Source organism: Chelonia mydas, chromosome 25 (assembly GCF_015237465.2).
Source record: "Chelonia mydas isolate rCheMyd1 chromosome 25, rCheMyd1.pri.v2, whole genome shotgun sequence".
Classification (NCBI taxonomy): Eukaryota; Metazoa; Chordata; order Testudines; family Cheloniidae; genus Chelonia; species Chelonia mydas.
In genome coordinates, this window is record NC_057858.1 from 3954698 (window position 1) to 3982351 (window position 27654).

General features: G+C 55.3%; 1 protein-coding gene across 22 annotated transcripts in view; it reads left to right on the top strand.

Annotated features, from left to right (window-relative positions):
- Positions 1 to 27654, top strand: part of UNC13A (unc-13 homolog A) — a 114847-nt gene that overhangs the window by 55931 nt on the left and 31262 nt on the right. For 10 of the 22 annotated variants that reach the window (XM_043535927.1, XM_043535933.1, XM_043535930.1 and 7 more), the window contains 17 exons: positions 3137 to 3236; positions 5251 to 5300; positions 8987 to 9074; positions 13025 to 13030; positions 13778 to 13849; positions 14408 to 14627; positions 14860 to 15087; positions 15922 to 16063; positions 17037 to 17206; positions 18228 to 18343; positions 18939 to 19102; positions 20803 to 20965; positions 23139 to 23207; positions 23668 to 23757; positions 24304 to 24438; positions 25206 to 25339; positions 25770 to 25855. In XM_043535927.1, coding sequence (XP_043391862.1) covers positions 3137 to 3236; positions 5251 to 5300; positions 8987 to 9074; positions 13025 to 13030; positions 13778 to 13849; positions 14408 to 14627; positions 14860 to 15087; positions 15922 to 16063; positions 17037 to 17206; positions 18228 to 18343; positions 18939 to 19102; positions 20803 to 20965; positions 23139 to 23207; positions 23668 to 23757; positions 24304 to 24438; positions 25206 to 25339; positions 25770 to 25855 — 2033 coding nt within the window. Of the gene's footprint in view, positions 1 to 3136; positions 3237 to 5250; positions 5301 to 8615; positions 8695 to 8986; positions 9075 to 13024; positions 13031 to 13777; positions 13850 to 14407; positions 14628 to 14859; positions 15088 to 15921; positions 16064 to 17036; positions 17207 to 18227; positions 18344 to 18938; positions 19103 to 20802; positions 20966 to 23138; positions 23208 to 23667; positions 23758 to 24303; positions 24439 to 25205; positions 25340 to 25769; positions 25856 to 27654 lie in introns of all 22 variants that reach the window. The other 12 variants (XM_037885918.2, XM_037885921.2, XM_043535941.1 and 9 more) reach the window with 3 other exon arrangements.

Consider the following 27654-nt stretch of genomic DNA (forward strand, 5'->3'; position numbering starts at 1 on the left):
CCACCCCCTCCGGCCGGCAGAGCTGACCTGGGGCCAGCGCCCAGGGGAAAGGCTTGGGAGGAAAAGCCTGGTGCAGAGGGAAGCCCCCGGAGCTGGGTGCTGAGCTTGGGTCTGCTCTGTCACAGCTCTGGGCGCCTTTGGCACAGCGAGCTGCAAGCAGTGAAGGGCCTGCCAAGCTGTCCACAGGTCTGGTGCTCTCAGACAGCTCTGCAACAGTCCCTGGGAGGACCTCTTCAGCAGATCAGCCCCCTCAGGGTCACACAGCCGCTGGGGTCAGCCCCTCGGCTTCACTGCTCCTGGGACCGAACCTCAGAGCCTTCAGCCCCCCGGGTCATGCCGTGAGCTCCCCTCAGCGAGTCCACCTGGCTTGGACACCTGGGGAAGACTTGCACCCCCAAAGGGAGCAGTGCACCCCAACTTCCTGCCCCTGTAACAGCTGTCTGGAACACAGCGTAGAAAGTCCTTAGTTATCATAGAGAATGGAAAGTTACAGCAAAGTCCATCACGGTCAGTCCAGACCCTCTAAACCCTTCTCCCTGCCTCCAGCAGCCCACACTTACCTACACCACCTGGCCCCTCCTCAGTCCTTTGTCCTCCAGCTGCTCACACTCCGCTGGCTTCCTAAGGAGGGTGGGCCGTTCAGGGTCGTTTGTTGCTAGGTGCCAAGAGTCCGGGCAATTGGAGTGACCATTGTCTTCTGGGACTGTCCATGGCCCCCAGGCAGCTAGGCATCCATCACGCCTGTATCTCTGGGTCTCTGCAAAGAGTAAACAACCCTTCCCTCTCCCCCAGTCAACATGCACCACCTAGGGGAAACTGAGGCACGCACAATATTCATACAAAACAATATGAAAAACTCACACAAGCAGAAGAGGCAGCCTGCGCTCAGAGGTAGCGCCTACATGTGCGCTTGCAGCCAGCCATGCTGGGAGGCGAGCGCTGACCGTATTCTCTTTAGCCCCCATCAGAGTCAGGTGGAAAGAAGCTCGGTGTCTCATTTCACCTAAGGCACAAGTGTTCCGCACATCACCCCTGGTCTGGCCGTTCCTGAGCCAGCAGGAACGGCACTGATGGGCCGGCCGGCATTTCCACAAGGTGGGGTAAAGCTCCCCTTTTGGTTGGAATGGAAAGAGTCCAATTTGCCCCGCATATGAAGGTCCCTCCCATGGGAGGGGGAAGGTCCAATGTTGTGGGCTCGGCCCCTCTGGAAAACCAGGCCCCTTTTGTTCAGGTTCCCAACTCTGGATGGAGGAACTAACTTTCAGCCAATTTTTGGCCTCTTTTAATTTTTTTTAAACCTTTAAAAGTTTTCACTTGGCCGTGTCCCTTTAAACCACTCACCCTTTCCGAGGAGCCCACAGCAGTTGCTTTGCTGGCTGCATGAGTGCAGCCTTCCTGCCGCACTGGCGTTTACCGGGTTTCCAACCAGTGTAGGATTTAGTTCACTATACTGGAGTCACGTAGACCCTGGTGTGGCTCTGGTGTTCACTGGACCAGAGCCATGGGGGCTCTGGAGGGGCATCAGTCTGTTACCTGGGTGTTGTTACATGTATTAAAGCAGGAAGAAAACTTCCTGGAGGACGTTTGTCTTTCCAGGCTGCAGATAAAAGCCCGTCCATACCCTCCTGAGTTGCAGAGATGAAGAAATTTGATGGTTGCATCCCTGGAATGATGTGAATAATTCACAGATGTTAGTCTCTGCTTTTAATATTAAACAGGTCTACTTTTCTATGGTTGGGTGAGCAGAATTGCTCCAAAATGGAGGGGATGCAGCTACAGACTTCTTTCTTGGGTTTTTTACTTTGTTTAAATTATAGACTGAAGCTCTGATTTAAAAGAGCACATAGTGAGCTTTGGAATTATATATATTTATAAAATTAAGAAGGGCTGGGGAATCTCAGATGATTCTCATAAAGTTGGCCTCATCTTGCATGCTGAATGCAACATGCTTGTAAAGTGTGTGTTCTGCACTCAATGTCTCCCGCCAGTGCGGGGGGTCAACACACAAGATAACAGCCTACTACTGCTACTTACCCCTAACGGATACTCCTTCAGCTCAAGTGGTAGCAGTCTGTGTGTCTGTAGTGATGGTTGCAGACTCCAGCCCTCCTGAGACATTGTTCACTTACTTGACTGGATTAAATGACTCAAGATATGGGATGGCGTTTGGGCAGAAATCTTTGACAGCCCTTTCCTGGAGGGATTGGTGTTTAATTTTCAGTGCAGTTCTGCACATCCTGGGTCTCCTGGGACCAGAAGCAGAAGTCCCGCAGTACTGTGCCTCCAGCTCTTTCCTGTCTGAGTCCCAGCCCATGCAGGAGCTGTAAGACCCTGTGATATTGGGAGGGAGATTTCCAGCCTGGCTTGGCAGCTCCAAGGGGCTTGGACAGCTCAGAAGCCAAGTGACCTTTCAGAGGAGCAGTCGTGGTTGTTGGGTGCTTACCTGAACTTGAACCGCCAAACTTTTGGAGCTTTCCTATCACTGCTTTCGTGTCGATGCCCCAGGGCACGGCCCACAAAGGAAGTATGAGGCTGGGAGGTCAGGACTCCTGGGTTCTGTTCCCAGCTTTGCAGCAGGACTCTAGCCAAATCACTTCCCTTCCCTTTGCATCTCACTTGTTTGTGTTAACGGCTTAATTTTTGATCACGTCTGATTCTGGATAACACAACCTGTTAAATGCCACTCCTTTCTCCCTTACCAGCCCAGGGGGAGGTGAGCAACCTCTACCTCGCAGCCTTCCCAGAGACTGTGTGTGTCAGCAGTGCCATGCCCTGGAGGGCAAAGCAAAAAATGGGTAGACAAGAGCATTTTGCCTTTGCAGAGATGTTAAGCTAATTCCAGTTGAATTCCAGGCATGCTGAAGATCCCATCGCTGGTGAACTGGAAATAAATAGTTCATGCAACATTGGCTAAACAGCTAAAACAAAAAGCAAGACAGGGACACACACACACACACACCCCTATCTGTAGCCAGATGCCTTCATCAAACACTCTGGCTCTGTAGGAAAGTTGCAGACATGGGTGTCCGTGTAAGTTGGCGGGTGCCACCCCCCGGGGGCTGGGTCTGAGCCCCCCGCCCCCAGCCCCCCTCCACCCCGAGTGAGGCCCCACTAAATGCTTGATCTGTCTGTCCAGTTTCAGAGAGCGGGAGGATGTGGAAGTCCAGGACGCCAAGTCCCGGGCCAAGGCCAAGTGGCTAAGAGCATTCAACAAGGTTTGCATGCAGCTGCAAGAGGTGAGTGCGCCCCTCCTGCCCCCACCAGCCGACAGGGGGCTGGCAGGGACCTGTTCAAAGAGGGCTTAGACAAGACAGGTTGATGACTTTCCCTAGCCAGAGCAGCCCTGGGTTGGAATCGGACGGGAGATGACTCCTGGGGCTGTGGGGAGGGCGTTAGCAAGGGGTGGGGGTTAGCAAAGGCATGGCCTTGTGCAGCCCTGGCTCACTGGGCCTGGTGGGTCCCAACCGAGGGTGAAAGCCCCCCTAGCTTCTCCCGTTTGCCCTTGCCGGAGATCATGGGCTCAGGGCCTCCTTGCCATCAGCTGGGCAGCACTGACCAAGCCACCCTCCATGGAAAGGAGCAGGAGGTTTCTTCATCTAACTAGAACCTGCCTTTGACCCCAGTCCCACCCACAGAGCAAGTACCGGGGCGGCTAGTGCACAGCCCTGGAGTGCTGGAGACTTGGCCAAGATGGCGGGTAGGGTGGCTGGGGGAACAGGAGAAGGAGCTTTGGGCAGAGCCGAGCGAGCCTTCCTGTATCACCGCATGCAGCTGCCCAGCCCTTTGGCCCCTGCCCAGCAAAGCACTGAAGAGCTGCATGTTCCCAGTGAAGTCAGTGGCCCGTTTGCTGAACTGGGACTTCAGGATACGTCTACACAGCACAAGGTGGGCATGGGCCAGCCTCCCTGACCTGGCCTGAATCCAGCGGGCGTGGCTAAGCGACGACAGCGCCGCACAGGTTTCGGAGTGGGCTAGCGGGAGACCGCTGAGTCCGCACTGGGCTTGGGTTACCCAAGCTGAAGCCCCTGCTGTGCTGTCTTCCAGCTGCCAGCTGCACTCACTGGATTCAGGCTAGCTTGGGTGCTGTGTAGACAGGCCCCTAGCCCCGAAGCAGGACTTCTTCCCCAGGAGAAGGGTAGAGTGCAGAGCACTGAAGCAGGGCTCACTTCTGGATGTGTCTGGTTCGTGCAGACGTTGATCTGTCCACATGGCTCCCTCCCCCACCTCCACCCTCTGTTGCTTTTATTGAGTTGACCATTTTTTGTTCTGTTTTTAGACTCCATCCTCCATCTTTTCTTTTTCTTTTGGTTCCGGATTCGCCCCCCTGGGGCGTCGATTCCCCCCCCGCTGCTTCTCTTTTCAGTTGTTCACCACCCTGGCCCTTGTGGCCGCCTCTCCCCTCCCCGCGGGGCAGGGCGGTGGCCCGCATGCAGGTAAGCATGTTTGATTGAACCTGGACCCATGCTGCGTGTGCCCATCCTGCTGTGTGTGTGAGCGTGTGCGTCGGTGTGTGTGTGTGTGCGCGCGCAGGGAGGATGGGGTGCCACACTGAGGGGCCTTCCCTGGTGTTTGCTCCCGTTCTCCCCCAGGCTCTGCTGCTCCCCCATCTTTTTTCCCCAGTCCTGGCAAGTGAAAAATCAATTGGGAAAGCAAAGTCCTCCATGGATTTCTGGTCTCTACCCACATCCCTCTGCAACAGCCCATCCCAGATATACTCAGCATCCCATAGGTGATCTGCCAGTCCAGTGTCTTCCAAAAGAGGTCTGGACGGAACAGACCAGTCAAACCTTTCTGATCAATTCATTTGCTTCCAGATTCCCCTGGCACATGGTCCCTGTAGTTTGTGTGCTACCAGCAAAGGGTTAATCAGCTTTGTCAAACTGCTTGGCAACAGAGCTCCTTGCTAGAATCTGCATGGCCAGAGTGCTGGGCGTTTGGTTTCTCCTGCTTGTCTAGTTGAATTTAGCTCTTGGTTAAATGCAGCTGTTATTTTGCTCATTCATCTCAGGACTCTCTAATATATTTTATTACCAATTCAAACCCCTGTCCCCCAATCCACCTTACCCCCCCACCATATCTGCTGCACTGTGTATTGTTGTCCAACGCACCCCATGTGTCTCCAAGCACTTGTTCGTCAACACAGGGAAGCCCCAGTAAATCTGCTGCTTGAGCCTCGCCCCAGCTAGCTGCCCTTCCTGGTTTACCTGCATGTCCGGGAGGCAGCGCTGACTCTGTCTGTCTGTCCTACAGGCCCGGGGAGAAGGATCTGGCGAGGCGAAGTCGCTGTGGTTTAAAGGCGGGTGAGTAACTGGGCAAACCTGAAACCTCTCTGTCTTCCAGCCCCATGGCATCTGCGAAACCTGAGCCTGTTGTTGGGAGGAATGCTGATGTTCCCTGGCACTGGCAGCTGGGGTGGGGGGCACCTTGGATACATGAGCCTTATGGAGTGGCCCTGTGGGGCGGGGAGCACTCTGGAACGAGATACATCTCCCTAGCCCACGACAGCCACAGCAGTACCGTTTTTTAGAGATGGGCCTTTTCCGTAGGCCGTTCCACTGGGCACAGGTCAGTTACTGCAAAGGGAGCGTGGTGCAGATCTGCGAGCCCCCAGCAGCACCCATCCGGGATGAAAGCCAGCAAACGGCTCCACTTCTCCACGGGAACGAATCGGGCAGAACAAGCTGGGGAAGAAGAGGGAAGAGCAAGTGGGTCCGGCTGTCACCGACCCCTCTGCTGCACCTTGCAGCAGGTTCCCACCCCCTTTCTGTGTTCTAAGTGCCCAGGATGTGCCAAGCAGCGACGCGTGTGATGCCCTTTGCTCTCTGGACATGCCATGTTCGGTCCCCTTCCCGGGCGGCATGCCACAGTCCCATCTTCCAAACCGCTCGGGAAGGGCCCTGCTTGTCAGACTTCCCCGGGGAAGAGGAGGCTGAGTTCCCCTAGGGTAGGGGTTCTCCGACTTTTCGACTGGTGACCCCTTTCACATACCAAGCCTCTGAGTGCGACCCCCCTTATACATTAAAAACACTTTTTTATATACGTAACACCATTATAAATGCTGGAGGCAAAGCGAGGCTTGGGGTGGAGGCTGACAAGTCACAACCTCCCATGTAATAACTTCGCGACCTCCTGAGGGGTCCTGACCCCCAGTTTGAGAGCCCCTGCCCTAGGGGCTGGCTGGCTGAGGTGAAGCAGCAGTGACATCTCTGGCTGAGGGCATGAGGCCAAGCTGCCAGCCATCCCTTGAGAGGCAGGGAGCTGTATCAGCCACACTTCCCCCATGACGGATACAGTGGGACCTGCTTCCGGGGAGCTCTGGTCTCCTGGATCTGTGTGGAGAGACCCAGAATTAAAGAGTCAGAGAAGCCCCCACCTGCCAAGTCCCTCAGAAGACACACGGCTCAGCTGGGACGAATGGCAAGAGCATTCTGTACTGAGGCTGCTGAACATGGGCAGACCTGGTTCTCGCTGGCTCCCATCCCAAGGCGGTGGCACTGGGTCTCCAGAACTCCTGGCCTGGCCTAAGTAGCTATCGGAGCGGGTCAGAAAACCAACAGGTTTTTCCCTGAGAGATTTCAAGTTTCTAACTGACATTTCAAAACAAAACAAGCCTTTTCATTTCCCCTTCCAGCCATTCCCTTGCCACAGCAAACCGTTCAACGACCCAGAACAAAATGCCAGTGTGAGGCAAAATGCACATTTGCGTTTTGAATTGACATTGCAACGTGAAATGCTTTATCTGGCTTTAAATTCAAAAGCCCAAAACAAAGCAGCCTTTTCAGTCAAAAGAACCACTTTGTTTAGTTTCGGAGTGTCACTTGGGGATAAAAACGCCCACTCTGACGTTTAGGGCAGGAAAGATCCAAAGATTTTGTCTGAATTGACACTTAAACTGTTAGAGAGTTTATTCCTTCACCCTCCCACTTCCCTCGTCCTTCTCGCGTGAACAGAGAGCAACAATACCCGAAGTCCGAATGTGCAAATAATTCAATGTTTATTGGGGTGAACTTCTAGCAAGCTTAAATCCAAGTTCCTTTTTCTTTATTTTCTAATCCCAATTTACTTCCTGTTTGCCCCTAATTTATATAGTAATATTCTCAGCTATACCTTAACCAATCATTTTACTGAAATCTATCTAACCAATCCTAACATATTGTAACATAATTATCGAGCCAATTACATCCCACCACCTTAATTAGTTTACACGCAGCAAAATTAATTATACAGCAGACAGAAACAATTAGAGAGCCAGACAGATTAACAATAGAAAAGTGGGGGCCATAAAGATAAAACATACAGAAATGAGGGCTTCACAGCCACAACTATTGAGAAGACAGGATGCTATCAAACTAAAAGTTTTCTTTAACCATCTTTCTCTGGAGGAAGGCGATAGGCATTATCAGGACAGGATTGTATTCCTAACAGCCCAATAGCACCTTATTTCAATGTGACGAGTTTGGAATGTGAGGGCGTGACCCGTTCGCTTCCCAGCTTGTGGCTGCCTCTTCTGCCTTGCCAAAGGCCTTAGCCTACGAACAGGGCCTCAGACTAGGCTAGTGAGAGAAGGCTGATACACAGGCGGACTGTGATTTTGATTCTTTGTTTTATACCTCTATAACTAGCTAAGTGATAAAAACACACCTACATTCTTAGCGTAAATGGCCTTTACAGACATCTCTGCATATCTCTATCCTAACATAAACATTTCTCTTTCAACAAACCTGGGAGGTTTTAGTGGGAAAACGTTCTGCACAAACTAGTTACAGCAGCTGTAGTAGTAACAGAGATTGTACCCTACAGAGCCTTCTAGAGCGAGGGGGCTGGATCATCCGCTCCTGGGCACCTCGCGTCATTGTTCACTTCTGTGCAAAGTAGGGGCAAAATGCTGCCCCCCGCTCAGAAACCCCAAAGCCAGCCCAGGTGTGCAGCATTTTCCATTGAAACCAGCATAGGAGCAAAGTTCCAAGAACCACCATTGACAAAAGGCCGAAACTTACTGAAATTCACATTTGTGTTCTTCAGAATAAACCCCCTTTCTCAGTGGAAGGCTGAGCACTGGCTGAGTCCCTCCCCGTTCACACTGGTGTGAGCGAACCCCGAGCGAGGCCCTTGGAGTGATCGTCCCTGCTCTGTTCCCCTCTGTCTGTCTCTCGGGGACAAACCCACCTGCCATGCAGGATGGATCTGGAGAGCCTGGGCAGGAATGGGCACAACAGATGGGCTCAGTGCTGGGGCAGCTGGGTGGGATCTGGTGCTTTGATCTACAGGAAATCTGTCTGTCTGATCGGGCGGTTCCTTCTGGCCTTCCACTCTGTGGCTTGAAGGGGGCTTGGGGCAGGGTGTGGGCCAGCCGGGGCCAATGGACCCAGCACTACATTGACCCATCCACTGTCCCCCTTGCGGGGCAGGGACGCAGGTAGGGCAGGGGCTGTTTCACACAGTAGTGCGGCGCATCTCCGCTGCCCGCTGGGGAGACGCCGCCTCACCCCGGCATGCAGCCCGGGAACACCTGCCAGGTGCTGGGCAGAGCACAGGCCCCTCTGTGTGTGTGCGTGGGTGTCTCGATTGGTCTCCTCTTCCTGTCCCGCCCCCTCTGACTCTTGTCTCTCTTCCAGGCCTGGCGGCGGTCTGATCATTATTGACAGCATGCCCGACATACGAAAGAGAAAGCCAATCCCCCTAGTTAGCGATTTGGTGAGGCTCCTCCTAACGCCGCTGGCTTCCCTGGCTTGTCTGCTCTGCCCTGCTGGAGTGCGCCGCGGATCTGGCCCGAGCCGGGTTAACCAAAGGGCTGGTGGGGCTGCCGCTCTGAGGAGGGGGCCTCTCTTAGCATCAGTAGCGGCCTCCCCGCTCGCCCGTCAGTGGCTCCCTCCTCCCTTAATCCGGCTCAGGCGCTCTTCGCCCCGTTTGCCTCGCTTGCTCTGTTTAACACGGCTGTGTTTCTGTTCTCTTTCCTGTGGTGCTGGCTGGCTGGGTTGTACCGCAGGGGAGCGGCGGTAAAGTTTCTGCGTTGCATTGACAGCATGCCTGATATTAAGCCTGGACGCAAATCCCTCCCACTAGTCAGCGATCTGGTGAGCTCGTGGTCTTCCTGGTTAAAGAGAGAGCACCCTTTGCATCACCTGCCCGGTCCTTCCCTCCCGCACCCAGCCCAAAACCTCCACCGAGCCCCAGCAGGCTGCCTCCAGAGAGGCATCTGGATCACAGGGCAGGGAGGGGCACGGGAGTGGGGTGTGGCGGGCATGCCTGGTAGTTGGAGCAGGAGTCAGGGCCAGTGGTTAGAGCGGGAGTTGGCAGCCAGGAATCAGAGCCCAGCAGCAGAGCCGGGGTCAGAGGCTGGAGCCGAGGGTCAGGACTGGGTTATCTCGGGTGAGGCAAGGCCAGGGTAAGGCTGAGGTCAAGGCATGAGCAGGGCTGGGTTCCAGACAGGTACAGGAGCTATTGCAGCCGTGGGTGAATGCGCTGAGCAGCCGCTGAACTGCTGCTGGGCTTAAGAGCCAGTCTGCTGCCTCTTTCCCCTTCAGGCAGCCGATACAGAGAACCGCGCGGGCGAGGCCCTGATGCCTGGCAGCCTGGGTGTGCCGGTGCCGGAACCATGTCTCCGAGCGGGCGTCACTCCCTGGCTGCATGGATAGCACAGGCTCCTCCAAGCACAGAACGAGCATGCGAAAACCAGCAGTCAGCTGCCCCCCAACAGCGGCCCCACTGCTGGGCTGCCCGCCCAGCCCACCTGCCACAATGCTGACCCACTGGAGCCCTTCTTAGGCGTGCTAAGAGGAGAGAAACCCAGGCCCTGGCGAAGCCCGGGGGAGCTTGGTCACTGACTTTTGTGGGGCCAGGATTTCACCCCAAGTCCATTCAGATATTAGCCTCTCCGCAGCAGCTGGGCCTGCAGCTGGGGGCATCCAGCAGAGCGAAGGCCTCTCCTCGGACACGCCTGGGAGACTTTGCCCTCCAGACGCTGTCTGAGTGAGTGTGTATGAATTGCAGGGGGGCTGGGGGAGAACCAAGACATGGAGAAGGCAGGGGAAATCCTGACCGTCTCAACCATCAGCTGAGAGAAAGCCAGGAAGCAAAGTGACTTGGCTCGGAGAGAAGGAGCAGGGTTGGATCAGGTGTCCTGGCTTGGGGCCTACCTCTGTTCCCTGTTCGCCCTGCGTTGTGGCTCACTGAGGTTTTCACAGCCAGGCTGGACAAACCCCTGTCAGGGCCGGTCTAGGTTCACATGATCCTGCCTCAGTGCAGGGGGCTGGACTAGGGGACCTCTCAAGACCCCTTTCAGCCCGACATTTCTGGGATTCCCAGGGACTCCCCTGTTGGGAGTGAAAAGAAAAGGAGTACTTGTGGCACCTTAGAGACTAACCAATTTATCTGAGCATAAGCTTTCGTGAGCTGTAGCTCACGAAAGCTTATGCTCAAATAAATTGGTTAGTCTCTAAGGTGCCACAAGTACTCCTTTTCTTTTTGCGAATACAGACTAACACGGCTGTTACTCTGAAACCTGTTGGGAGTGTCACTTTCTGCCCTTGAAGGAAGTGGGCCATTAGCTCCGCAGAGCTGGCCCATGGGGGTCTGCCCCCCAGCCCCTCGGGTTCCTAGGCAATGAGTCAGCCTGCTCAGAGAGCGCGGAGGAGGTCACTGTTCCAAAGGGTGCTGTCTCTTTAACAGAGGTTCTAGGGGCCTTGTCCAATACGGGGCATCAGTCCGAGTCCTTCTGTGGTAACATTTGGTTTCTAATTTTGTTCCCAGATCCCTTCACAAGGGCAGTGGAAATCTTCCCAGCACATAGATGGCACCACCCAGCGCGTTCCCGTAATTCCCAGCACATAGACGGCACCACCCAGCGCGTTCCCGTAGTTCCCCGCACATAGACGGCACCACCCAGCGCGTTCCCGTAATTCCCAGCACATAGACGGCACCACCCAGCGCGTTCCCGTAATTCCCAGCACATAGACGGCACCACCCAGCACGTTCCCGTAATTCCCAGCACATAGACGGCACCACCCAGCGCGTTCCCGTAATTCCCCGCACAGAGACCGCACCACCCAGCACGTTCCCGTAATTCCCCGCACAGAGACCGCACCACCCAGCACGTTCCCGTAATTCCCAGCACATAGACGGCACCACCCAGCGCGTTCCCGTAGTTCCCCGCACATAGACGGCACCACCCAGCACGTTCCCGTAATTCCCAGCACATAGACGGCACCACCCAGCGCGTTCCCGTAGTTCCCCGCACAGAGACCGCACCACCCAGCACGTTCCCGTAATTCCCAGCACATAGACGGCACCTCCCAGCGCGTTCCCGTAATTCCCAGCACATAGACTGCACCACCCAGTGCGTTCCCGTAATTCCCAGCACATAGACTGCACCACCCAGCACATTCCCGTAATTCCCAGCACATAGACGGCACCACCCAGCACATTCCCGTAATTCCCAGCACATAGACCGCACCACCCAGCACGTTCCCGTAATTCCCAGCACATAGACGGCACCTCCCAGCGCGTTCCCGTAATTCCCAGCACATAGACGGCACCACCCAGAGCGTTCCCGTAAGTCCCAGCACATAGACTGCACCACCCAGCACATTCCCGTAATTCACAGCACATAGATGGCACCATTCAGGACACTCTCGTAATTCACAGTGTATATTCCACTTTATGGAGCACAGTCCCATAATTCAGACTCTCCATACCATTAGAGTGAGCGTGCTTTTCTAATTTAAGCTGTGTACACCACAATATACAACACACACACACCCATAAGTAGCAGTACATACCCTTACAACCAGTGCCTTCCTGTAATTAACTTCTCTAACCAACACGCTATCGTAATTCACAGACTATATACCATTACGTGCACTGCTGTAATTCACAGTATATTGCAGTGCCAAGGCCCAGTCAAGCTCCCCTCAGTGCAGACCCCACACGTTACACGCAGCCTGCTTGGTGCTATTTTCACTGGTGACAAGTACAAAATTTGAAACCAGACCCCTTGTTGCCTTCTCACCTAGGCTCCCCCTTTGCCTTCCCCTTCCCCTCTTTAATCCATTGGTTGGGGTTGTGCTTTGCGCCCCGCCCCAGGGATTCTGTTCTCCTTGTGTTTCTCTCCACCCAAGCTGCCTCACCTTGTTCCTTTGCTGCCTTGTCCACGTGGTGCCTGCGTGCTGCTCTCCCCTGGCCCTGCGGTGCGGTGCGGGGGCGGGGGGGGCAGCTGCTGCTGATGCCCCTGTGCTGAGTGGTGTTTGTCTCTCTGTGTTGGTGATGGAGCGATCCTGGGCTGGGTGGCGAAGGGAAGGTGTGTGCCCTGGGCTGTAGTATGTATAGGGGGATACGGACAGTGGGGAAGATGCCCTGTGGTTGTGATGGGGGCTGGGGGTGGCCTCCTGGTGACCCGCTGCACTGGGATGCATTTTATCCCCATCCACCATGGATAGCTTTATCTCTGTAGCAGCCGGGCTCCCTTCCTTGGGTGATCCCTTAAACCCCAACCGCGTAGAAAGATTCCCATAGACTCCACTGAGCTTCAAATCGGGCGCTAGACGCCCAGGAAGCAAGCTGGCCCTGCCCGGCGGCTGTCCCCAGGTGAATAAAGATGGGAGCATGCACCCTCTCTTCTCAGAGTGAAGAATGTGCTGTTGCCCTAAAGGAGTGGCAGAAAGCGCCCCCTCCCGACCCCCCACCAAACCCTATCGCTGGCTCAGAGCCATACGTGAATCTTAAACCTGCTTCCTCTGGTGCATGCCTAAGTTTTGTTACGCCCATGCTCAGCCACCATGAAACACCTGAGGGGTGGGGGGTCCATGCAATACCTGAGGTACAGAATGCAGCTAGTGCCAATTCCTGGCTGAGAGTGGGGAAAAGCAACAGAGAAATGTCCAGAAGTGGGTTAGCGTTTGGTGCCGTCTATTTACCCATTGACTCCCTGTGACAGAGAGGACAGAAGTAGGACTTGACTTCCCTGTGTGAAAGGGCTGATATAACTGTCTTTTGCTTTCCATCCCTCTGGCTCTGGGCTCCCTCGCAGGCTATGGTAAGTCCTGCATTGTTTCTCGCACTTGAGTTTCCTCCCTTGTCCTGTTTCTTGCAGAAAATATTCGGGGCTTTAATATAAACTGCCAGGCTCCTGCGCAGCTCCCACGTGGCGTGGCCGGGGACGGCAGAGAGTTGTAGATTCTGGCCAGGAGCGGGTAGGGGGAGGATCTGGAGGTCAATTCAAGACCACCCCAAACTGTTTGAATGGGGATGAAAATTGAGGCCAGTGTGGGCTGGTGAACTGGGTCCTGTCTGGCCACATGCTGCAAAGGCCACCTGAGTTGAGGGCCAGGCAGGTGTCTTACACCTGGCTTTGAGGAGCTTGCCGGTTGTCAGAGATGAGGTCTCTGGGCTTGAACGGTTGTCCTGCTTTGGTAGCTACCATGTGACAAATCCTGAACCCCCCCTTTCCCCGCCCAAGCTTTGGCCCATACGCCTAAAGGGCTCGTGGCCTTGGCGTGCTAGTCATTTCATCCACTCCCTGCTGCAGCAGCAGCGCCCAGGACCAGTCTGAATGCGTCCCACTGGCCTGCTGAGTACTTTGGCCATCGGGCTTGGGAGGGGCCCGGCACTGCTGGGGCATGTCCCTAGAGATGCTCTGGAGATGCTGCTGTTTCCGCCACACTGAGGAGCTGGGCATCTTGACTTGGGACCTTTGCTTTTAAAAGCCCACCTGCTGGGGGGCGGGGCTGGCTGTGACTCCTCCCTGCCGATACAGCGGTTTGATTGTGTTTCACTCCAACAGTCGCTGGTCCAGTCCAGGAAAGCCGGAATCACGTCAGCACTAGCATCAAGCACCTTAAACAATGAAGAGCTAGTAAGTGCCTCCCCTCGGCGTCTCTCACTCTGCTGCCGCAGGCTCCAGACACGAGCCTGTCAGACTGCACAAGCAAAGCAGGGTCAGGCGGGGTCGTCCGTGGGACGGGACCCTGCCACGGGTCTGCAGGGAAGCGGTGCAGATGAGTCAGCGCTGAACCAGGGTGGTTAGCAGGGGCTCTGTGCAGTGAGAGGTGTCATCTCTCAGAGGGGCAAAACTAACCAGCCTGCTGGTGGCTGTTAAAGCTCTCCCAGCTGGGGCATGAAGTGGGCTAATCCCAAGGAAGGTCGTTGCGTTCTGCCCACTTGCTCTGGTGTCCTTCATTGCCCATCCCATTGCTGCGCGCTGTTAAGCAGCGGCTGCATCCCACCCCAGAGCTGGCCGCACATCAGTGGCAGGGGAAGGTCTGCATGCCCAGTACTGGAGGGATGGAGACCACTGTCTATAAGCCCCATCTCTGGGGTCTTTCGCTGGCTGGGAGCAGCCCTGCCCCGCTGAGATAAAAGCCTGCCTGGTGTGAGCGTTTTCTCCTTTCCCCCGCCCCACTTCTTTGCTTAGAAAAACCATGTTTACAAGAAGACCCTTCAAGCCTTAATCTACCCCATCTCCTCCACGACACCCCACAACTTCGAGGTCTGGACCGCCACCACCCCCACGTACTGCTACGAGTGCGAGGGGCTGCTGTGGGGCATCGCCCGGCAGGGCATGCGCTGTACGGAGTGCGGGGTGAAGTGCCATGAGAAGTGCCAAGACCTGCTCAACGCAGACTGCCTACAGAGTAAGGGGGTGCAGCCTCTCTCTTCCTTTGGCTTCTGTGCCTTTGATGTCTTACAGACCCCCATGCAAGGGGCCCGAGGGTAGTGGGGGAGGGTCTTACGTATCCCCATTAACTCTTTAATGCCAGCACGGAATGAATTCTTGGGAGGGGGCCACCCCTGTGCAAGTGCTCCCCAAAGGCAGCCTGTCCCAGAATCTCCCCTCTTCATTGTTCCCCTCCCAATCACCTCCAGGAGCGGCTGAGAAGAGCTCCAAGCATGGGGCGGAGGACCGGACCCAGAACATCATCATGGTGCTGAAAGACCGCATGAAGATCCGGGAACGGAACAAGCCCGAGATCTTCGAGCTGATCCAGGAGATCTTCGCCGTCTCGAAAGCCACCCACACCCAGCAGATGAAGGCCGTGAAGCAGAGCGTGCTGGACGGCACCTCCAAATGGTCGGCCAAGATCAGCATCACAGGTAGGTGCAGGGCCAGGCTGACGTGCCCTGCCAGCTCTGGACATGCACCTCTGAGTGAACACTGATAGAGGGGGATGGGAGTAGAACCTGCGGCCCCCTGGAGAGCTCTGGAGGTCCCCATCACACCGAGATGGCGCTGGAGCTGGCACCATTCAGCACCACGGCACAGGGACACCCTGCCACCTTCCTAACTCCAGGCCAGGCGCCCAGCATGCTGTGTGTTGCCTTGATCCACTGGAAATTGGCTAAGGACAGAGCATTGCATGCTGGGACCTGAAGTCTGCATGGGCTGCATCTCCCTGTTAATGAGGCTCTCGACTCCCAGGGCTATGTGTGCAGGTCTCTGGAGCGCAGCTTTGTTCCCTGCTGTGGATCTCGCAGCAGGATAGATCAGGTCCCTCGTGCATCAAGGGGTAGATATTCTTCCGCTGTCGTTAGCCCATTGCAGAGACTGTGCCAGGTGCATGCAGCTGAGAGGAAATTAACCCGGCGCTTTCCTCCCTTTGGGAGCCCAGGAAGCACGTGTCTCCAGTGCGGCTTTTGGTGAAAGGAAATGAATTCCCATTAGAACCTGCACCAATCCAGCTGGATGCCTGGATCCAGCCCTTGCAATGGATCCCAAGCAAGCCAAGTCAGTCTCCTCTTTCGAGCGCTGGCTGATTTGAAAATCGCATGTTGCCCAGTTGTTCTGTATTTGCCATTGATTCCTGTTTTTATTTGTTCTCTCTGTTGTGTGTGTATTGTGTCTCTGTGGGGCTGGCTGGTGCGTGGTGCCGTGTGTGTGCATATAAACATTTGTGCCTCTGTGCGCATGGGGTGTGTGTTGTGTTATAGTTGTCTGTGCCCAGGGCCTGCAGGCAAAGGATAAGACAGGCTCCAGTGACCCGTATGTTACTGTCCAGGTTGGAAAGACGAAAAAAAGGACTAAAACGATCTATGGAAATCTAAATCCGGTCTGGGAGGAGAATTTCCATTTGTAAGTTACATCCTACTCCCAGTCCTACCTCTCTAGTCCGCAGGCCTGCCCTACAGCGTGCAGGGCCGTGTGTTCCTTCTTCTCAGTCACCCAGGTCTGCAGCTTGATTTGCGTCCGCACTGCATAATGACAGGACTTGGACCAAGTCACAATGGGTTTTGAGCTCTGTCCCATACCCCGTCCTTGGACCTGGGACCAGCACGCTTGCTGACCTGAGTCAAACTGATTTGTGTGCAGCCCGAAGGGGGGTGTGGGCTGAAATTGGAGTCAGAGCAGCGGGCTTAGCGTACTGTGTAGACATTCCCCCGCCATACCGACCTCTGGTGCGCACTGGGCTCACTGTATCTGGGATGGATTTTCTCCGGGGGTCAGTTTCTTCTGGTTGTTTCCAAACCCTGGTCAGGAATTTGGAGGGGACAGCCTCTCCCCCATGACATTACTGCACTTAATAACCAGCACTGGAGGGATTGGCTGGCCTGGGGCTTTGGGTCCTGTGGCTTCATGCCGCCTGAATGCTTGATCTTCCCACCCTTCCTGCAGGAGACCCTTGTATGACCTGAGCTTTGTGCTAGCGCTCTCTGCCGGATGCCCAAGGAGGCGGAATTCCAGCTTTCCTGGGCCAGGATTGACATTGGACGGTTCATCCCTATATAGAAAGCCTGCACAAGGTCCATGCATGCACTTAAGCCCGGTGCATGGGCCTTGTGGGAATTAAAAAGTGCGTCCGCACACCAGCACTGTCTCTCGACGGTGGGGAATTGCAGGCTCAGAGGATGCTGGTCCAGGGGCAGTTACCCACCCCCAGCACTCCCAGGAGCCTTTTGGAATAGGTCTGAGGGAGCTCCCAACTGAAAGGCTGGGTTTTGCTGCGGGATAGGGGAGGGGGTTCTTTGCTAGGAATGCCCCATTCCTGGAGGCTACCCTGGTTCACGTCATTGCTCTGGGAATTTCTCTCTCCTCCCCCAAACCCCAGCGAATGCCATAACTCCTCCGATCGGATCAAGGTGCGGGTCTGGGACGAGGACGACGATATCAAGTCCCGCGTCAAGCAGCGCTTTAAGAGAGAATCCGATGACTTTCTGGGCCAGACGATCATAGAGGTCCGGACACTGAGCGGGGAGATGGATGTCTGGTACAACTTAGGTAATTCACTAATTACCTATACAACCCTAGGGCCCGCTCCGGCCCCCGCGCCAGTCAGTGACCTGCTCCCATTGATTCCACTGGCTGCGACTCTGTGGTATGTAGCGATTTCCGTGCAAAGGAGGTTGAAAAGCTTTTCAGAGTTAGCAAGTCAGAGTGTAGTCGCTATTAATCATTTCCATGGCAGGTGCGATTCATTGTATTGTATTTATTTGTTACTGCATCATTGGACAGAGGCCCCAGGGCTGGCAGGGACCTCCCAGGCCCCCGAGTCCAGTCCCTGCTAGCGCAGGCAGCTCCGGCTGATAATCCTGCTCTGACACACGTCACGCTCCATCCTCAACCCAGCTGGGTCCTGTGTCCCCAAAGCTCCTCTGGGGAGGCTGCTCCAGAGCCTCTCTCCTCTGATGCTTAGAAACCTGCATCTCCTTTCCGGCCTGCATTTGTCCCTGGCCGGTTTATCCCCGTTCGTTCTTGTGTCCCCCTCCGTGGCGTCCCCGTGTATGTATCGAAAGCAATCAAATCCCCTCCCAGCCTTTATTCTGCCGGGCTGTACAAGGCAGGTTCTTGTCTCCTCTCGTGAGGTAGGCCCCACGTTCCCCTGATCACCCTAGGAGCCCTTCTCAGCACCTGCTCCATCCTTCACCGGTGGTGACCGGAACTGGAGGCAGGAGTCCAGACAAGACTAAAGCTCCAAAATTCATTGTTGTTTGTGTTATAATACCACCTACAGGCCCCATTGTGCAGGGTGCTGTACATACACATAGCAGGAGACAGTCCTCACCCCGGAGAGCTACAGCTGAATAGACCAAGGGAACAGCATTATCCCCTTTTACAAACAGTAGCTGAACCCAGCAATTTGCCCAAAGCCCCCAGGGCATAGCCAGGCATTGAACCAAGCCTGCCTACGTGCCAGGCCCCGGCTGCACCCCCCAGGCCAGCTTTTTCTGCTGCCGTTTGCTATTGGAAAGGGCCATCAGTGAGCTGATGCTTCCTCTGCGTCCTGCTCTCTGGTCCTCAGACAAGCGGACGGACAAGTCAGCCGTGTCCGGAGCCATCCGGCTGCACATCAGCGTGGAGATAAAGGGAGAGGAGAAGGTGGCACCGTACCATGTGCAATACACCTGCCTGCACGAGGTGAGCCATGCCCCAGGAGCCCCCACCCCACCCCACCCTGCTGCCTTTTATCGTCAGAACGTTGGTTTTAAAATGTCTTAACGTTTCAAGTGAATTTGAACAGCCTGGTCTGGGAGCCCCAGAGAGCGAAGGGCTCCCGTCCTCTCCAGAGCGGGCACAGCATGGGCACAGATTCTGTCTCACACTGCCCCATGCCAGCGTGCCTCACCTGGGACTCGAAGGGACCGTGTAGGGAGCTTGGTCTCCAGGGCTAGTGGACCTGTCTTCCTAGGGCATCTGTTTATATCGCCCCCTGCCCCCCCAGGATCTGAGTATCCCTGCCCACTACCAGCTACAGCCCGAGTCTCCACCACGGCACCAGGTGCACCCGTGCCAATCAGAAAGGCAGTGTTCTTGCAGTCACTTTCCCTGGTGCAGATGCTTACCAGGGCGCCAGAGAACTGAGCTCTCCGTTCACAGTGTCCGCTCAGCAGGGCCCGGCCTCTGATACACACAGCAGCGAAATAATCCCTCCCCAGACCCACTCGTACTGATTCTCCAGTTTAAGCCTTTCCTAGCAGTGATCCTGAGGGCTCTCTTCTGTCCCGTGCGTTAGAACCTCTTCCACTTCGTGACGGACATACAGAACAACGGGGTGGTGAAGATCCCCGAGGCCAAGGGGGATGACGCCTGGAAGGTGTACTTCGACGAGACAGCCCAGGAGATAGTGGACGAGTTCGCCATGAGATACGGGGTGGAGTCCATCTACCAGGCCATGACGTGCGTCTCTCCCATTTTCTCCCTGTTTGTTTGAAGGGGTTAAATTAACACTGGGCAAGGGGTAAAGATACAGGGTCAGATCCTTGGCTGGTGTCACCAGGGGCAGCTCCCTTGAAGTCAATGAGTGAAGTTGATTGACACCAGCTGAGTCCTGCCCTGTGCCATGGGAGGGGAGAAAGGCGTGGAACGTCCCTCTCTGCGCAGGGCCTGGGATAGCTCATCACCAAGAGCCCCTGGCACTGGTGTCCACTTGTTTTCCCCGCATGGGGTGGGTGCAGAGCGTTTGGTTAGCCCAAGCCCAGGGGGCGGGTGCCCCTGCACTCCCCGGTGTTAGCAGGGAGCGAGTTCAGCCGTTCAGACAGACACATGGAGCCTGCAGCGTCCCTCCTCCAGCTGGCTGCTACGGAGTCGCCCCCGACGGGCAGGGGAGAGGCGCATGCCACCTCGGAGCATCAGATTTGTTCTGGTTTTAAGAGAAAGGTGCAGGGCTCAGTCTGCTCCCAAGCATACACACTGCACACAGCCTACGCACACTGCACACAGCCTACACACACTGCACATGCACACACACACATACATTCTTCACCCCCTGCACACACACCCCCTGCACACTGCACACACACTATGCACACTGCACGCACACTGTACACACACACCCTACACTTCCGCACACACACTGAACACATGCACACCCTACAATCCCTGCACACATGCACACTCTTCATGCGGTTCACACACACCCCCCCTACAGACACTGCACACGCACACCCTACACATGCTGCACACACACACACACTGCGCACACACATGCGCCCTACATGCATTGCACATGCACACCCCTACACATACTTCACACACCCTATGCACACTGCACACATGCACACCCTATGCACACTGCACACACCCTACACACACTGCGCATGTGCACACTGCGCACACTGCATGTGCACACCCACTGCCCACACTGCAAACACCCTACACACACTGCACACACACTGCACACTTTGCACACACACTGCACACACACTGCACACATTGCACACACACACTGCACATACACATACGCTGCACACACACTGCATATGCACTACATGCAGATCACACTATTCACACATGCACACACCTTGCACGCACACACATGCACACACTACACATACTGCATGCACACACATTGCACACACACCCACACACCCTCTGCACACCCGTCACATACACACATCATGCATGCACACACAGAAACACACACCTTGCACACTCTGCACACATGTGCACACCCTTACACACCCACACTCACACACCTTGCACACCCTTCACACACCACCACACAATCTCCAAACCACCCCCTACACACACCCATTCTACAAGCCACACACCATGCATACTTAAACAGATGAACACACTCTATGCACTATCCCTTTCTGACACACTTGCTTCACAACCCACACTGCGCACAGGAGCACCCACAGCAGCCCCTTCTGACACACAAGGCTCATGCTCTACAAAGCACACCCGCCACACGGCACATACACATCCTACATCCCACGGCCTTCCCCTGCCACGCTGCACCCTGCATACCCTGCTCTCACACCCAGACCACACCAGACCCGTCGTTCAGCATACCCCATAACTGCAGCATCCCGGCCCTCACCCATGGCCCCGGACTGTGCGGGCCTTGCAGCCTGTCATCTCTTCTCTTTCAGGCACTTTGCCTGCCTGTCCTCCAAATACATGTGTCCCGGAGTGCCGGCCGTGATGAGCACACTTCTAGCCAACATCAATGCATACTATGCCCACACCACCGCCTCCACCAATGTGTCTGCCTCAGACCGCTTTGCTGCTTCCAATTTCGGGGTAAGTCCGATGGTGCGTAGAACTCTCCTTCCTATTTCTCTCTTCTCGGCGCTCGTTGGGAGGGGAGCGGAGTAGAAGGAGCCGTGCAAAACCATCACCACCAAAGGGCAAGTGCTCCCCGCTTGATCGCCACTTTGAAAACCCTCCCATTTTTCTTGGCAAATTTGCGACTATTTCACCTAAAAGGAGAAAACTTTGTTTTAAAAAAAGCACTGGAAGTTTTGAGTGAAATCTGGCCCGTTTTTTACCACTGGTGGAAATCACAATGAAATCAAATATAAAAACTCACCTTTGTGATGCCAAAAAACCTCCCCACCCACCAGCAGAAAGCAAATCTTTGCAGGCGGGCAGTTGCCCAAAGAAAATCCCGAACGCTTTCGCCAACACCCGTTGTGACTTTTGCACGGCCCTGGTAGTTCTCGGTGAAACCTGAATTCAGAGGAAACTCACCTGGTTTTATGGGTATCTATAGAATCACAGACTGCCCGTCCGGTTTGGACAAACCTCAGAGAGATTTGCATTTTGGCCCTGATCCTGCAAAGACTGTGGAATGTGTTTGACTGTACTCATGTTGACCAGCCCAGGGGAGTTCAGGGGAATACTCACATGTGTAAAGGGAAGTATGTCCATAAGTGTTGGCAGGATTGGGACATGGGGCTGGAACCTAAAACCAGGAAAGTTTCTAAAGGTGACAGATTAACACGTTAGTTAGTTGAGTTAAAAATGATGGTTCAATTCTTGATCTCTGTTCACCCCGTGCAATTCTGGAATAACCCCATAAAAGTCCCTAGCAAATCCCTTCCCCCACAGAGAGACCTTGCAACCAGCACTGGGGAGGGATATAACAGCATGGGCCAGCGTCCCAGCAGGAAACCAGCCTGGCAGACCATTTCCGTGCTGAGCATTCTGGCTGTGGAAGCAGGCTCAGTCCCTTTCCCATCCTGGCCGCCGGCCAGTGGAAAGTTTACTTACTTACGATTATTAGTTATTAGTATTTACTATTTAGTTAGTGCTGATGGGGCACAAGCCCAAGGCCTCAGCCTGAACGGTCTGCCTTAGGGCTCTCCCTTCCTGTGCCGTAAACCCAGAGTGACTCCAGGGAACTCAGTGGAGTTACTCCAGATTTACAGCAGTGTAAATGAGACCAGATTCCAGCCATTAGGGTTTATTCCAGCAAAGTTCCCATTATCCTCACTGAGTAAAGACTTCAGGCCCTTTTAAGGTGGCGTCATAGAATCGTACGACTGGAAGGGGTCTCGAGAGATTGTCCAGTCCAGTCCCCTGCACTCAGGACTCAGTATTATCTAGACCATTCCTGACAGGTGTTTGTCCAGCCTGCTCTTAAAAATCCCCAATTGCGAGATTCCACAACCTCCCTGGGCAATTTATTCCAGTGCTTCACCACCCTGACAGTTAGGAAGCTTTTCCTAATGTCCAACCTAAGCCACCCTTGCTGCAGTTCAAGCCCATTGCTTCTTGTCCTATCTCAGAGGTTAAGAACAACAATTTTTCTTCCTCCTCCTTGTAACTTGTATGTACTTGACAACTGTTATCATGTCCCCGCTCAGTCTTCTCTTCTCCACACTAAACAAACCCAGTTTTTTCAGTCTTCCCTCACGGGTCATGTTTTCTAGACCTTTCATCATTTTTGTTGCTCTTCTCCGGACTTTCTCCTGTTTGTCCACATCCTTCCTGAAATGTTGCACCCATTTTGTAGTCCAGTTTACAGCTGTGTACCAGCTAATACAGCTCCTAATAGAGGAGAGCTCGGGCTCCCCTGCAATGGATCTAAAGGGGATTCTCTACTGAAGCTGCTGGACTCAGACAGACCCTGTGGTTCTCTCTGGCTGTCCAGCTCCCATCCCAGTCTCACCAGACAGGGGCTGCTGACAACCCGGCTAGGATTAAGTTGCTCCTGAGTTTATGTTTGTTCTGAACCTTCCTGCTAAGTGTAACAGAGAGATCGTAGCTGGCATCAGTAAACACGCTCCCCTCACCCAGCACGGCTCTGCTGAACCCCCCCCGCCTCCGTGCATGGGTGCCCCTCTTGCAGGGGGTAGCTGCAAAGGGACAGAGGCGGGCGGTCTGTCAACCTTGCGCTGGAAACGGCTGAGCTGGGGAGGTGGGGAAATGGGCTTTGGTCGCCCTTCTCCCGTTTACCTGGCGCCGGGGTGTGTCTTTGCAGAAAGAACGTTTCGTCAAGCTGCTGGACCAGCTGCACAATTCGCTCCGGATTGACCTGTCCATGTACCGGGTAAGGGGAACCAACCCCACAAGGGGTGGGGGATGGGGACGAACGCCGGCAGACTTTTAAACGGGCTTCAGAGCTGCTCCCTGATCACCTGCAGCTTAGTCCCTTGTGCGAGGAGTTTCCTGCCACCAGGCTAGAGCCTGTCAAGCGCTCAGGCTGGTCCAGTGGATGAGGTGCTGGAGGGGGATTCAGGAAACTGGATTCTAGGCCCAGCGTCTGCTACTGGCCTTGGTGAGTCATTCTATGCCTCAGTTTCCCCAGCTATGGAAACAGCGCTGCTCAGCTTGGAGAGCTGTGGATGTAAATGGGAGGTTTTCCACAGGTTTCAGTGGGAGCAGGTTTGGTGTTAAACACCAGGTGGCTGTGATCAGATCACTGCTAGCTCTGAAACTCCAGCCAGGGTACCCCCTGCTTGCTCTCCTAGCCGTCATGTGGCCCTCTAAACTTCTCTCTTTCCTGACAGAACAACTTCCCTGCCAGCAGCCCGGAGAGGCTGCAGGATCTCAAGTCGACGGTGGATCTGTTAACCAGCATCACCTTCTTTCGAATGAAGGTAATGCCCGGTGCCTGCTGGCTGGTCCCTCCCAGAGGGAGAGATTCCCCCAGCTCCCAAAGGAGCAGCCACTTGGCCTGGGATCCCTCTGCTTCCAGAATGCAGCTGAGGAGCTGTGCCACATATTAATTAGCTTAATGAATTGCCCATCCTGTGTACTGAAATCCAACACGAACCACCATGGAGTTCAGTGGTAATAACAGTGCTTCTGTCGAATGGCATCTAGAGATCCTGGAAGTGACAGCAGTCCCATGCCAGGGGTCTGCCTTGCAGGCTCAGAAGGGGTGGGATTTCCCACCACGGGAGGCATCCTGCTCCAGGCAAGCAGCCCTGGGCTGGCACTGGGCACATGGGCACTGGGCAAGGCTCCTTGTGTAACTCAGGGGGCCTGTGATGCATCCCATGGCAGCTTCCTGAGTGACACCTGCTGTCTGGGGTCCCGCCCCTGAGCTCCCGGCGACATGGGTTTTCTCTGCCAGGCAGCGAGTCCGTCTCGGGAGGCATCCGTTGCAAAGCGTGACCATGTCTCCCTTCCCCATCCCACAGGTGCAGGAGCTGCAGAGCCCACCTCGGGCCAGCCAGGTGGTGAAGGACTGCGTGAAAGCCTGTCTCAACTCCACCTACGAGTACATCTTCAACAACTGCCACGAGCTGTATAGCCGCGAGTACCAAACCGACCCGGTACGTGGGGCGGGGCGGGGGGGAGTGCCCCACCTGGCCGCCCTCCCCGCCGTGTGATAGGTAGGGCCTTTAGGCGGGGCAGGTGTTTCACTCAGCACTTCCGGACCAGAGGTTTTGGTGAGCCTTTGCCCGGAGCAGAGCTTGTCAGCTGCTGGGTAGCAAGAATCTCAGCTCCTAGTTCCCAGCTGTGGGAGCTTTCCTCGTAGCTGTCCGCACTTCCCGTAACCAGCTCCCCTTCCCAGCCGGCTGCCTCCTGCTGGACCAGGCTCCGCCGGCTGGCTGTTGGGTGGGGATTGAGCCCAGAGGAGCTGCAGCCTTCCTTTACTCGGTGGAGCATCACGCCGTTTAAGGATAAGGCGAGGCACGGGACAGGAGGCAGGAGTCTCCGGGAGTGCCTGTTGGCCGGCTGGGATCTCCTCTCCCAGAAAAGCCGCCATTGTAGAACGGGGCCCGAGTCTCCAGGTTTCCCATGTGGGGCTGGAGGGAGGACTCTGAAACGTGTGCAGAGATGCTCCCTATGGGGAGCCTGGCCCTAGACTGGACCCCAGCCTGGTTCTGTGCCTGTGTCAGAGCAGCCCTCTCCTGGTCCCCAGAGGATGGGCTGGAAAGGAGCTAGCAGGTCACAGCCATCGCTGATTTCCAAGCCAAAGGAAAATCTCAGCATCTGGAAGCCAAACTGAGGTTGTGCCCCATGGGACAGCAATCCCTGCATTCCCACACGCGATTAACCAGAGACTTTCCTTCCCTTGTCTTTGGGCTTTTCCCAGACAAAGAAAGGCGAGGTCCCCCCCGAGGAGCAGGGGCCCAGCATCAAGAACCTGGATTTCTGGTCCAAACTTATCACGCTGATTGTTTCGATTATTGAAGAGGATAAGAACTCCTATACGCCCTGCCTGAACCAGTGAGTACCGGCCTGGGAACGGTCACACCAGCCCTGCCTCCACCAGGGAGTGTCAGTAAAACGGAGATCTGAGCTGGTTCGCAGACACTGTGCTGGGAGCATCAACGTATGAGCCATCAGGATTCTGCCTTAGCCTGGGGAGAGACCTCCATAGGAGACTTCCCTCCTTGCACCTCCATGGGCAGCTCTGGCCTTGTCCCTTGCTTGGGATTCCTGTCACCTGCCCTTCTCCTGCCTGTTCGGAGCTGAATGGAGAAGCATGGAGCCTCCTGGGAAAAGCCCTGGGTGGCCCATGTGTGTGCCACCGTTCCTGGGTCTGCACTGTGCCGTGGGGGCACCAGGGAGACCGTCCCTCTCTGTCGGAAGCAGTTGGTTTGGGGATTTATTCTGTAGCTGTAGGATTCATCCATTTTTCCTCCCTTCCTGCCAGGTTCCCCCAGGAGCTGAACGTGGGTAAGATCAGCGCCGAGGTGATGTGGAACCTCTTTGCTCAGGACATGAAATATGCAATGGAAGGTGAGTCTCTCCTGGGCTGAATTTTGTCACTCCCCTGCCTCCTGCTGGGAGGTGACGGGGGATCAACCTCCGTTTCACCGAACCAAAGCCACGGCGACCCCCAACTCCACCGCGGTCCCTGTGCTGCGGGTCCATGCGGCCGCAGCCGTGGGGATGGGACGCAGCGCGTTCCCCTGCTCTCTGAGCTAACCGAGAGTCTCTGCTAACAACACAGTCCCATGATGCCACTCCGGACACACCCAGCAAAGGGCAGCACTGCACGTACCCACTCAGCTAACGCACGACAAGACCCACCAGGGAAAGGGGCATTGGGAAGAAGCAGCATCCACCATGAGGCTGGCTGCTGGGCGGGGGTGGAGAATAGTCCCGTCCTCTTCCCGGGGGAGATGCAGTCGTATTTCCCTCTCTGCTCTGGTTGCAACAATTTCAGCTTGGAAAATAGTAACATTAACCCACTGCTCAGGGTGGGCCAAGCCCCCGTCCCCGCTCCTCTCCTGCGTGGAGACCTGTGCATCAGCAAAGCTCCAGGGCAGACAGTCACCGGCTAGCTAGGGTGCCTTCGCCTTCAGGGATTCCAGGTCATCGAGTCCAACCTCCTGCACAGCCTTCCCCAGGGATTCCTGCAGTGGAGCGGGCTGTTCTGCCCTCTTCCATCCTGTGATCCTGCCAAACCCACGGCTGAACGTTCAGCTTTCAGAAAGACAGCCAGGCTCGATTTAAAGACCCTGAGAGCTGATGATGGTAGCTGGGGAAGCTGCTCCTTCCTATTAAGGATTTGCCCCTTGTTTCCAGTCTGTGTTTTCCTAGCCTCACCCTCCAGCCATCGGGCTTCGTTAGGCTCAGGCCTTTATCCACTAGCTGAAAGGGCCCCAGTGGTCAGATCTCTTTCCCCAGTTAGGTGCTTAGCCCACCTCCTCGCTCCTACCGTCCATTGACTTCAGTGGAAATACTTTGGCAGATCTCCGCCTTATAGACCATGATCATAAGAACAGCAAAGCTGCCAGACTGGGGCAGACCATGGCCATCTTGTCCAGTATCCTGTCTCCGACTGTGGCCTGTACCAGAGCTTTGTGGGGAGTGTACAGAGCAGGGCAGTTGGAATGATCCACCCCTGTCTTGCCCTCTCGGCTTCTGGCAGTCAGAGGTTTGGGGTCACCCCGAGCATGGGATTGCGTCCCTGACCATCTTGGCTGGTGGCCATTGATGCGCTATCCTCCAGAAACTTACCCAGTTCTGTTTTGAGCCCAGTCATACTTTTGGCCTTCACAATATCCCCTGGCAATGAGTTCCACAGGTTAATCATGCACTGTGTGAAAAGGTACCTCCTCCTCCTTGTCTGAAACCTGCTGCCTACTAATGTCCTCAGGTGACCCCTGGTTTTTGTATTGTGGGAAAGGTAAACAACACTTCCCTACTCACTTTCTCTGTACCATTCATGATTTCGTAGCCCTCTGTCATATCCCCCCCCCACCCCCGCCAAGTCTCTCTTCTCTAAACTGCACAGTTCTCACCCTTTTAGTGGCCTCTTCCCTTTCCCCCGATGCGCCAGGCAGGTGGTGAGCCCCTCCCATCTCTCTCTGGGCCCTGACGCCCAGCCCCGCTTACAGGCTGTCGGCAGCTGTTCTAGCCCCTCCAGGAGCACAGCACTGGGTCGAACTCCACCCTGGAAAGGAACCATGGTGGCCGGAGTGAGTCTGTGTCTCCCTGCCAGCCTGCTGGCCAATGGCCGCTCTCCGCTGTGCCCAGGCTAGAAGCCTATGGGGCGGGGGGACCTCCAGCCTGGGAGTGTCCCCCCCCCC